This window comes from Pan paniscus, chromosome 6, assembly GCF_029289425.2.
Source record: "Pan paniscus chromosome 6, NHGRI_mPanPan1-v2.0_pri, whole genome shotgun sequence".
Classification (NCBI taxonomy): domain Eukaryota; kingdom Metazoa; phylum Chordata; class Mammalia; order Primates; family Hominidae; genus Pan; species Pan paniscus.
In genome coordinates, this window is record NC_073255.2 from 104506048 (window position 1) to 104518067 (window position 12020).

General features: G+C 39.6%; 1 protein-coding gene across 3 annotated transcripts in view; it reads left to right on the top strand.

Moving 5' to 3' along the window:
- The first annotated feature begins 7053 nt into the window (after positions 1 to 7053).
- GRM3 (glutamate metabotropic receptor 3) overlaps positions 7054 to 12020 on the top strand; it is a 220901-nt gene continuing 215934 nt past the window's right edge. Inside the window, exon 1 of one of the 3 annotated variants that reach the window (XM_034964356.3) lies at positions 7054 to 8034. Coding sequence is in view for 1 of the 3 variants with exons in the window: in XM_034964355.3 (XP_034820246.1) it covers positions 7951 to 8034 (84 nt within the window). In the remaining 2 variants the exon portion in view is untranslated. The remainder of the gene's footprint in view (positions 8035 to 12020) is intronic. The other 2 variants (XM_003822736.5, XM_034964355.3) reach the window with 2 other exon arrangements.

The following is a 12020-nucleotide window of genomic DNA, read 5'->3' on the forward strand; positions in this document are numbered from 1 at the left end:
TGTTTTTGTTTTTAATGAAAAGAATATTTTCAAAGTACCAAAAAATATCAAAAAGCAGAATATTGTGAATTAGAGTAAAATTATCTGAAATACAAAACTAAGTGCTTGTGACATCTCCCAGTCATAAGGGCTGCGGTTGGAACATTCCTAAAATTAAAGCTCCATATTGATTGAAAACATTTCTCTGGCTGTATGTTCCATTATACTGAGAACTAATCTATCTTACATACCCAGAATATAGTACATTGCCTGGTACAGAGTAGGCCCTCAATAAATATTTATTATTGAATGAAAACATAAGAACAAAACTAGCAGAGGTATCTCAGTGTGCAGTCATGCTTTAGACATCAATATCTAAATATGGGCTAGAAAACTATCTCCAGTATAGAAAAGGTGTAAGAAGAGCTAAGTAGTGAGATTACTCCCTGAGTCAGACACTACTGGCTGGCTGGCTCAACAGCCAATCCCATTCACTCTCTTCTTTGATGCCTTGAACTAAGAGGTTAAAAAACTACACAGTTTTCCAACCTAATTTGCAACTATAAGCAATCATATGAACTGATCTGGCCAGTGAGACATAAACAATACTATGCTATGTGGTTTTGAGAAAGATTATGCATTCTTGATACAAGGGGCAAATATAGCTTACACTGCTGGTCCTGTTTATTTCTGTCTCCTGAAGTGATGTTGTGATAGCTGGACCTGTAGTAGCAATGCTGTGACATAAAGGAAAAGACAGAGATGCTGGCCTTGACAACACTGAGCCACTGAAGCAATCTCAAAAGCTGCCTACTTTCATAGTCTTGGTCTGTGAAAATAAAGCTAGAAGACTACTATTTGTTTAAGTCATTACTAGTTGGCTTATGTGTTACTTCCAGCCAAAAAGCCCTCTTAATCATACACTCCCTTTCTCAAATACACGTATTTCAAAGTTGAGTCTTGAAGTAAAGCATTCATGAAACAGCAGACTCTTGCCTTGGGTCATCATAATTAAAGGCCATTTGAGCTCAGGAGTTTATTTTGAGTTCTTTATAGTGGCCACTTGTACTAGGTCACTCTTCTTCATAAAGGACCTCTCATATATTTCATCATGTTACCTTTTTAAAAAATTGTTGACATGTCTACTTCGTATTATCAGAGGAGAAATCTTCAAGGGTAAAGCTCTCCTCTTATCTCCTTGGTATCCCAGGTACTTGGCATAGTGTTTGGCCCATGATCATCTCTCATGACTATTACTTGAATACATATGCACATAACTAATCAGATATTACTTTCAGATGAATGGCTGATTTAGAGATGATACAATTAGTAAACCATCACTTCTGGGTATGAAAAATAGATTTGAATTATCAGGAAGAAAATAATCAATATAAGACCAAAATAAATACCATAAACATGTTATATCTAAAATATGCAATAAAAACCTATCCCAAAATCTCTGAGAATAAATTTTTAGGTGGAAAAGCAAACCCAGTTAACATGCTTTCCTGTCTTCTGAGCTCCTTCAGTGTTTGTGCTCTGCATAATTTATTTACACTGGAGTCACAAGCCCAAAGTAACAGCAGTGATTCTAACACACATCTGTATGAATTAACCCCTCCAAGCAATGACTGTGCTTAGAGGATTTAACTCCCCTACAATGCTGATAATCTTTATCAGATCCTATTATCCCACCCCCAATCCTCAAAACAATTATTTGAGAAACCTAAAACTAAAAAGAGTTTGCATATTATGAATATATAGTTTGAGACAAAACCCCTAGAAAGGCTTTCAGCCATTTAATCTTTCATTCATCAGATGCCTACTGAGCTCTACAGTTTTAGGCAGTCAAGATAGGTAGATGGGTAGCACAAACACACCCCTCCTCCTGAAGTTTACAGTCTGATGAACCAGACTAACACTTCTAAACTTCTCCTATATAGAAATTCAGAAATCCATGCTATGTCCACGATTCCGTTTCCTCAATAAAATATGTCAAGGTGAACTTTTAATCTTTAAAGTTTAACTCATTCACTCCACAAATGTCTACTGAGCAAGCTTTCCCTCCTCACTGCCATCCTCATCATTTCCATAAGCACAGGGGTTATAAGGAAAAATATAACAGCCATAGTGCCTGCCGTCATGAAGCACCCATGTTATTTATAGAAGACAAATACACAAGTACTTCTATTACTGGTGATTCTTATTATCAAGTAATCCCCAAATTATATTTTTTTACATTTATTTTTATTCATATTTGCTTATAATCAAAAATTAAAATGTCCCAAAGCAGCCATTTATGGGCTATAGGTACTTTAATATTTGAACATTCAAGTTTAGAACTAACCTTAATTCAGGTGTTAACTGTACAATATGCAGAACAGAAACCAAAACAAACAGTAAATAGACAAGGGCTACTCCTTTTATTTTTTCCTTGTGAGAATCAGGGGGGAAAATACAAAAGATCCAAAGCACTGATCAGAGCATTTATATACCTAACAACTGAGGCTCATAAAGCACCACAAAACAATTTTATTCTTTCCCCCCATTGCCCCTGCATATCCAGCCTATAGGGCTTGTCCATCTCTATTCCCTTGGATGTAACTGAAAATCAGTGACTTGACTTTCAGATTGTTCCCAGATAAAACATTCCTTCTTTCATTTCAGTAGAAAAAAAGAAAATGCTACAGACTCAAGTAAAATCAGGTCTAAGGCAGAGTAATAATTAAAACTCCAGTATCCACCTGAGCTAATGCTTCTCCCCTCACCCAGCCTTGGAAGGCAGCCGGACCGCAGCCTGCAGTAGGACCTGGCAGGCTCTTCTTTCTGCCCAGCCGGCTTCCTCATCCTCATCCTCCCTCCACCTTAATCAGCAGCTGGAGCTTTTGATCTCTCTGAATTGAAGAGGTCAGAGATAGAAGGTATAAGGAGACATGAAAAATCTTATTTGTCTAGCACTGATCTAGCATTGCATTTTCCTGGGCTTTGCAGGTGTTCAAAGTTGACTTTCCTGATCCCAATTTCCTCAGTTCTTTGAAGACCCTCAGGCTCTGGGGATCTCTCACTGCAGACTCTGACCTGATTCTGGCGAGGCATTCATGACAGGCCACTGACTACCCTACCCAAAGCCTCTGGTGGTCTGCACTTCTCCTTCAGCCTTCTACTACCACCCTTTATGTGAATTATAAAATGGTGGCACCTCCAGGTTGATGAAGTATAGACAGGTGCCCTCCCACCATGTTGATACAGCCCTACGCACAAGCCTGGGCAAGCAGCTCCTTCTCACCTCTCAGCCAGGAGCCTTTGTGCAGACCACAACCTACAAGGTGACATTACTACAGCCCTGTGCCCTTCACAGACTGTCTACCGGAATCACAGATTCTCCACCAAGTACTTCTGGGTAGGGGCTAAGAAAACACATCTCCTGCTCTGTGCTCACTCTACCCAAATAGAGTACACAGGAAACCCATCCCTTTTGCCTGACATAAGGGCAAGTGCAGTCACTTGCCCTATTTTATTTTAGTCCTCTGAAAGACAGATTCAGACACAGTGTTTTATATTTCTCAGCTGTGAAGCAGTTCACTACATCACCCTAACTCCAACGGAACATAGCAATGGTTTTCCTATAGCAGCAGCACACTTCATTAGAGTTGAAGCAAGGAGAAAGTATATAAACCCTCACCCTGGGCTTGCATATTTAAAAGAACACCAAAAACTCTCTATGCTTGTATTCCCTACCTTTCTCAGCTTCTTATATTTTAACTCTCTTATATTCCACATGGATTAGGGATACTCCACTCGAATCCAGCACAGGGGGTGTGACAACTCTTACTTTGGAATATGGAGTAATTGGCTCCTCTTTGCATGGAAGCTTCAGTCAAAAGCAAGACTAGAATACATTTATTTTTATATATTGCAACAGTAATTAAAATAAGAATTTACAGATGTTCTAAGGAGAAACGTATTTTTGAAAGAAGTTGAAAAGTGAATGAGGGATGCTTATTAGCAAATTAAAGAGAATTTTAGTATTATATATTTACAAGGACATATGTACTTTAAGTCCCCAGAATAGATCAGTCAATCCTATTCTTTAAAAAATTATACAGAGGAATTTACAGTCACAGTGCAGATGAAGCAAGTAAAGGCTGAAGCAAGAGGTATGGCCAGATGACTAGAAGGTTTAGGTAGCCATATAATTTAATGCCCAAACCTGACACTTTGAGAAACAAAATGAAGACTATGAATACATTCAGACAACAGATGTAAACCAGAACTGTTCTGCATAAATTGGATGCCTGATTACCCTATGTGACCAAAATAACAGTTCATTCCTGACTGGTAGTAGAAGCCAACAATGAAATTGATCTCTGAAGAAAAACAGAGGTTTGCTTCAAAGAGAACAGTGCATTTCTGACTGGTAGTAGAAACCAACAAAGAAATTGATCTCTGAAGCAAAATGGAGGTTTGCTTCAAAGAGAATGCTAGTGAGAGTAAACTATGGATCAGAATGGGGACATGGAAGCCATTTTATTTGTAATCAATGATGACAGTACTTCCATTTTCAACGTTTATTCTGGATGAAAGATGGGACACTTTACAGGCCATATTTATTTGTTTTTTGTTTTTGTTTGAGGTGGAGTTTTACTCTTATTGCCCAGGCTGGAGTGCAGTGGTGTGATCTTGGCTCACTGCAACCTCTACCTCCTGGGTTCAAGTGATTCTCCTGCCTCAGCCTCCCTAGTAGCTGGGATTACAGGCACCCACCACATGTTCAGCTAATTTTTTGTATTTTTAGTAGAGAGGGGTTTTCACCATGTTTGCCAGGCTGGTCTTAACCTCCTGGCCTCAGGTGATCCACCCACCTCAGCTTCCCAAAGTGTTGGGATTACAGGCGTAAGCCACCGCCCCCAGCCTACAGGCCATATTTAAAAAATCACTGTAAAGAAGTCCAAGTGTTAATGGTAAGACTCCTAAGAAAAAACATCATGATTTAGTTATTCAAACAAATATAGATGAATTAGTGAAATTTAGAGAAACTAATAAAAATATGAGCTACAAGGAGTGATCTAGATGCCCAAATACATGTGTTTCACTTGAAAAATATTTGAGAAACTTGATACATCAGATGTAATTAAGAAAAGGAACTAGGATTGTTTAGAAATGGAGCCCAGCTAGAATACTTGGGGAGGGTGTGAAGAGAGGGATAATGTAATCTCTTAATTGACATGTTACTTAGTCAGAGGTTTTTATTTAGACCTATCCCTTGAGGATTTTAAAAGTAACTCGAAAACACACACACACACACACACACACACACACACCAACAAATAAACATTAAAAGCCAATCTATATTCCCGATCAATGACGAATTTAAACAGTGAAGACTAATTGCTTTCAATTAAATATGCTCAACAATTAAAATACCATCAGTTAACTATTATATAAACCAGGGATTTTTAATAGTAACTAATATTTATATGCTGCTTACATGGATTTACTTATCCTCAAAATAATTCTGAGGTATGAGCAATTGTTATTCCCATTTTACAGATGATGAAACTGACACATAGGCAGGTTAAGAAACTTGCCCAAGTTCACGCAGCTAGGAAGTGATGAAAATTCAGGATTCACATTGAGGAATTCCTTTGTGTGTATGGCGTAACGTGGGAGAGGAAAGAAGTGTCTCATCAGGCAATATCTGATAACAGATTGATAATTTGCCTCAGCATTTCAGCCTCTACTCACCACAAGCCTTAGTTAACAGCTAGATACAGACTATGGAGTGCAGTTTATCAGCACTTTCCGTTGTGCAAACATCAGCTACTTTTGTGTGTGTGAGACAAAAACATCAGCTCTCTTCTACTTCTCTCAATCCCAGCTAATTCTGATAAGGTCATGGAAGTGCAAAATGATGTCTTCTGGAACGTTCTGAAAGAGACCAAAATCTACCCACACAGCTTCATGAGGATCTGAAGCCTTGCAGTGTATAAATCTTTATCTTTCTCATGTTCATGTCATTGCCCCTTGATATACAGTTGTCTATTGGGCAGACATTATTAAAAGTAAATAAATTCTTAAAATTAAAATTAAATTCCTATAAAGATCTTTTTTTGGTGAACAATACATGCTGGAAAATACTAATGAAACACAAAGGAAGAGGAATTTTGCTTGTACGTGGTCAATGCTATTGCATTCCAGAAAGAATAACGTTGAAAGGGGGACTTCTAAAATTTTAGCATTTCACTATATAATAACACTTTAATTTTTAATATATTCAAATTTCTGGATCTAGTGGAGTTCACAATGAAATATATATATATATATATATGCACATGTGTCTTTTAAATATTGCTATCCCTCTAAAAGAATCAGTAGGTAAAATTATTTCTGTAGTTTAAAAGTTCTGGCTAGGTTACAAAAGACAGCAATTGTTAAACAACTTAACATTAAATATTAAAGACTAAATGTAGCATTTAAAGCATTAAGTTTAATTGTGTCTGGCTTCATATAATTCAGTCCTTGGTTAAAACAAAGTTAGTATACTAGAGTACAAAAATTAATGAAGTTTCAATTTGGAAATTAAACAGTATGTGTTTCTAGACATAGAAAGATGCCTGGAATTTTACCTTTAGGATTTTATCTGTAGCTGGCAGCCTATTAAAGCTATTTCCGCGTGCCTTTTTCTCTTTTGTGCCTACGTCACCGATTTAAGGTTCCTATTTATTTATTTATTTTTAAGAAGAAAGAAGAGGTTCTGTAGGAAACATTGACTGTATCCGACAACCATAGCAGGACTAGAGAAGGACTAATGAGGGGGTGCTGGGGGTAGCTTTAAGAGGCGAGGTGGTAGCACAAAAGGATAAGAAGAAAGATAATTCAGCAGTCCCCTATAATCTTATTCCACCCAAGAAATTTGGGAGAATGCGAAAAAGAAGCAGCCCAGCATTCCTGGATGGGCGTGGCTTTTCTCCAGGGGCTGTCCAATCGAATTCCTTCAGAGGGAGAAGATTGATAAGGGTTGCTAGGAAACAGGAGCGTCTGCCTCCCGCCTGACCCAGAGATTGTTCTGCACAAACCCTCTCCAGGGGCTCGCAGTGTGCAGTTGAGTCGCGAGTACGGCTGAGCTGCGCACCGGCCTCCCTGGCTCTCACACTCCCTCTCTGCTCCCACTCTCCTAATCTCCTCTGGCATGCGGTCAGCCCCCTGCCCAGGGACCACAGGAGAGTTCTTGTAAGGACTGTTAGTCCCTGCTTACCTGAAAGCCAAGCGCTCTAGCAGAGCTTTAAAGTTGGAGCCGCCATCCTCCCTACCTCCCCATGCCCCTTCACCCCACTCCGAAATTCACCGACCTTTGCATGCACTGTCTAAGGATTTCAGAGTGAGGCAAAGCAGTCGGCAAAGCTACCTTGGCTTTTCGTATAAAAATCCTCTCGTCTAGGTACCCTGGCTCACTGAAGACTCTGCAGATATACCCTTATAAGAGGGAGGGTGGGGGAGGGAAGAGAACGAGAGAGGGAGGAAAGAATGAAAAGGAGAGGATGCCAGGAGGTCCGTGCTTCTGCCAAGAGTCCCAATTAGATGCGACGGCTTCAGCCTGGTCAAGGTGAAGGAAAGTTGCTTCCGCGCCTAGGAAGTGGGTTTGCCTGATGAGAGAAGGAGGAGGGGACTCGGCTGGGAAGAGCTCCCCTCCCCTCCGCGGAAGACCACTGGGTCCCCTCTTTCCCCAACCTCCTCCCTCTCTTCTACTCCACCCCTCCGTTTTCCCACTCCCCACTGACTCGGATGCCTGGATGCTCTGCCACCGGGCAGTGGTCCAGCGTGCAGCCGGGAGGGGGCGGGGGCAGGGGGCACTGTGACAGGAAGCTGCGCGCACAAGTTGGCCGTTTGGAGGGCAAAATAAGTTCTCCCTTGGATTTGGAAAGGACAAAGCCCGCAAGCTACCTCTTTTGTGTCGGATGAGGAGGACCAACCATGAGCCAGAGCCCGGGTGCAGGCTCACCGCCGCCGCTGCCACCGCGGTCAGCTCCAGTTCCTGCCAGGAGTTGTCGGTGCGAGGTAAGGGGCCCAGAGGAGGACGTGTCCCTCTGGAGGGCGCCCAGCCAGGGCGCGGAAGCTCGGGTGCCGCGTGGGGCAGGCGCAGCCGGGAAAGTTGAGGCAGAGCATGGACCAGTCCCTACAGTCCTGACTGGAGTGGGAAGGGTGGAGGGCAGAGGCGATGTGGGTGTGCATGAGTGAGAGTTTGTGTGTGCGCGCCCACGTCTGTGTCTGGGAGGAGGGAGATTTCAGGGCATAGATCTGCGGCCAGGGTGCGAGAGGTGAAGGGACGAACTAGCACTCGCAGACCCCAGAGAGACCAGTCTCATCAGCCAACCACCTCCATCTCAGCTCTGGGCTCAGAATTTGTTTCTATTTGGGGGCTCCCTAAGGCTTTGTGCACAGGAATCCGTGCGATGACTGGCTGACATACGGGCGGTTTCATGTGGGTGTGGAGGTTGCAGGCAGAGGTGGGCAACGGTCAGCGAGACCTGGTCCATGCAGCCCAGATAAGCTCCGAAGCCGGAGGCGGCCAGAGGTTTGCCCTCCCGCAAGCAGGGTTGGAAAGGAGCCTTAACTCACTGCCCTTTGCTCCTTTTGGCTTGAGTGAAAAATCGAAAAGCCAGACAGGGAGCATATCTTTTCATCGACCCTGTTCCATTTTCTTATCTGACAGTGAGATAACTCAGAGAGGGCGGGAGATTTGCGATCCAAAAATAGACTAGGTGATATATCCAATAAGCTTGTTTCTTAAGGATTTCATTTAAATTTCTTTCTAGTTATTCCTTGGGTTATTAAAGGTGGACAATTCTCTAAGGTACAACACTTTTAGGTAAATATATTAAGGAAGGATTCTCCCACTTTAAGTATTTTAGATATTGTAAATTTTGAAAAACAAAACTATACACCTCTAAAGATCTTTGGTTAAGGACTCAACTAATTTGCTTATAAAAATATTTCTACTATTTGAATAGTAATAGATATGTTTGGGGTCTATATGTAGGTACATATTGGAATATTCAAAGTTGAGGTTAATATGAGTTGAGGTAGGTGTGAATTAAGTACCAACAATAGTTCCTTAGAGTTTCTTTGCTTGAATTTCTTAGAACTGTCCAGCAGAGCTACAGTATGTTTCTTTGTGGTGGGCGGGGGAGGGGGGGTGGGTGGGAGGGAGTTTAGGGGGTGGAGTCTGCTTTGGTTTATCTGATCACACATTTTAAGATTCCTCTCTGAATTCTAATTGTTTGCAGAAGTATATTCAATATAGGCATTACTAAAGTAATCTAGATTGCCACTATGCTAAACTATGGATAACAGTTCCTAACAAAGATGCTTAGGACACTCTAATGAATAAATATGATTCTATATTCCTACGTACCTTGTTTCTAAAATCAGCCCAATAGAATTTGAATATATTTGGAAGCTATTGTATGCCAGAAATTATTGTAATATTTTTCCTTTCACAATGGGTAGTGTTTTATATTTACAAAGATTTCTTACACCTGTAGACTTTAGCTGTCCGTCTTATTGGGTTTTGATCACCCAGCAGGAGTACATAGATATTTTGAATATACATGCCCAAAGGCTATCTTATGTTCAGAGTAACACAGGAGCTCAGGATGGAAAATGAGGAAAGGAAGTCTTGAAACCTATACCTTAACAAATAAAACAATGAAATTCCACAATATCTACCTTTATTAGATGAAAAAGAATATGGCAACAATACCTTTTAGCATTGAAACCCCTCCTGCCCCTAGATACTATATATCTAGGTATAAAACTGTGGTTTTATGAGTTAGGCCCTTACCAGTGAAATATGAAACCTAAATCATAGAAAATTATGCCAGCACAATGAATAGGCCACACTTTAGAGGTTGAAACAGATGTCTTTCTATTTATTTAAATTGAATGGTATTTTTCAAACTTCACGAATATATCATCAGTAACAAGAAAATGTGTAGAAAGCCACACACAAAAAAAATCTTATAATTAAAATATACTCTGTGACCTACTTATTTTTGCACAATGGGCTTTTTAAAAAGTTGTGGTATACATGTGAAAAGGAGTATAAATCAGATGATTTACCCCACAATTACACATATCAAAATGATGAGCTTATCTTTAATTTTATATCACTGTAATTAAAATTGGTAAGTTGAACAAATGCAAATATAACGAAATTGATTGAGCTTCATGTTTAAGTTGAAATTAATGTTTGTATTGAATAAAAGAATGGGGATAATTGTCAAAAGGTCACTGCTTCACTTCTCTATGACAGGTGATTAGCTGGAATCACACAATTGAAGATGTTCTTATTTTGAAAGATTCTCAGCAATAACATTTTACAACTTCCCTGGGTACATTTTCCTCACTTTTATTTCATGTCGAACTATCTTTTTGCCAAATAAAACTGTTGTCTTTCTTGTCCATTCTTCTAATAGTGATCAGTCGCAAAATGAAGCATGAGGTTTTTCCAGGATACTAGCTACCTCCTGCCAAAATGTAGCACATTGGCTTGGGGGTGAATTTTCCAATTGTTTTCCTGCACTAAACATCATCCCAATATTCTACTAAACAAAAGAAATGAAAATGAATACCTAATCACTATTGTAAAACAAGGAGGGCAGGATTCAGTTACGCACGCTGGAATGTGGCCAAAGTTCCAGCGTGAGACTTGTTTTCTCCAGGAGTAATTCTCAAAAAAATGAGTACGTGTTTACTCACAGTTGTCTCACTTTGCTATTTTAAACTGAGTTTATTGTGCATTCTCACATCTTTTGAGACTCCACTAAATGGATCCAATACTGCATTAGATGAATTTGTTGAAATTGCTCCCAAGGAGGAGCATAAAATGATAGAAGATTATCTACCAAGTCTGAACTCATAAAATGAGTATCATCATAGTAATCACTGAGACGGCAAAAACTATTAGCTCATACCCCTCCTTCTACTTCTAATGTAGGCTTGGTCCCCATAGCCTACTGTATTTTGGAGTACTTCAGTCCAGTCTGACTTTAAATGGATCACGTAATGACTTCTTCCAGAGTCTTTGAAAGACTATTTCACAGTCTAATGGTTCTCCCTATTAAGAACTTTGTGGTGATATTCAGCTTAATTTTCTCCTGATTATATTTTATCTTGTTACTTAATTCCTATTATAAACCTTCTGGACTAGTTCATCCTCTTGTCTGATTCAGATTCTTCATCCAACATTTCTCTAGGACTTATAAAATACAAAACCTTCACACAGTTACAGCAGAGAATACAAAGATGGCAATTCTATGTCCAGACATCTTTGCTAAATGTTTAAGACATTTTTTGCACACTTATATATGTGTATAACTATATGTTCCTAATAATTTACTTTACTAATGTAAGAATTAAGAAATTACCTTTTCTGATGTTAATGACCTATGTGAATATTAAGGTGGTACTTTCTGAGTAATGTTCTATGTGGATGCACATTATGAGACATTTTCATTGCAAATTTGTTTGCAACAGAACCCTGTCAACGCCCACACTACAAGGGAATTTTGTGACATGCTGGTCTGATGCTCCACTGAGCCCCAGAAGCTGTTGTCATGTAAATTCCACTATTGAAATGAAAGTGATGTCCATAATTAATAGAATGTGCTAGGAATGTAATAGTGTATATAGTTTAGATGTGTATGTTAACAAAACATAGTAATTCTGTTAGAATTGGCAGTAGCCCCTTTATACTGAAACAATCTAAAAAACCCAGTAGAATTAAGGCCAAATTATTCACCGTGCTGCATTATGAAAAGTAAGCTTACATCATACATATATCAATGTGGAATGTATTTCAATATATATGGAGGTACCATATGTGAAGGTTACTTTAAAAATAGAAAAGCCTGAAAAAAAACATAAAAAAACAGGTTTTCACTTTGTTCACTTAAAATCTTGTTCCAAGACATCCGTGTGTAGGCTTCTTTAAGATTCTTAAGCAAATATCTTGGTAGACTCACCATCCCACTCAATTGTTT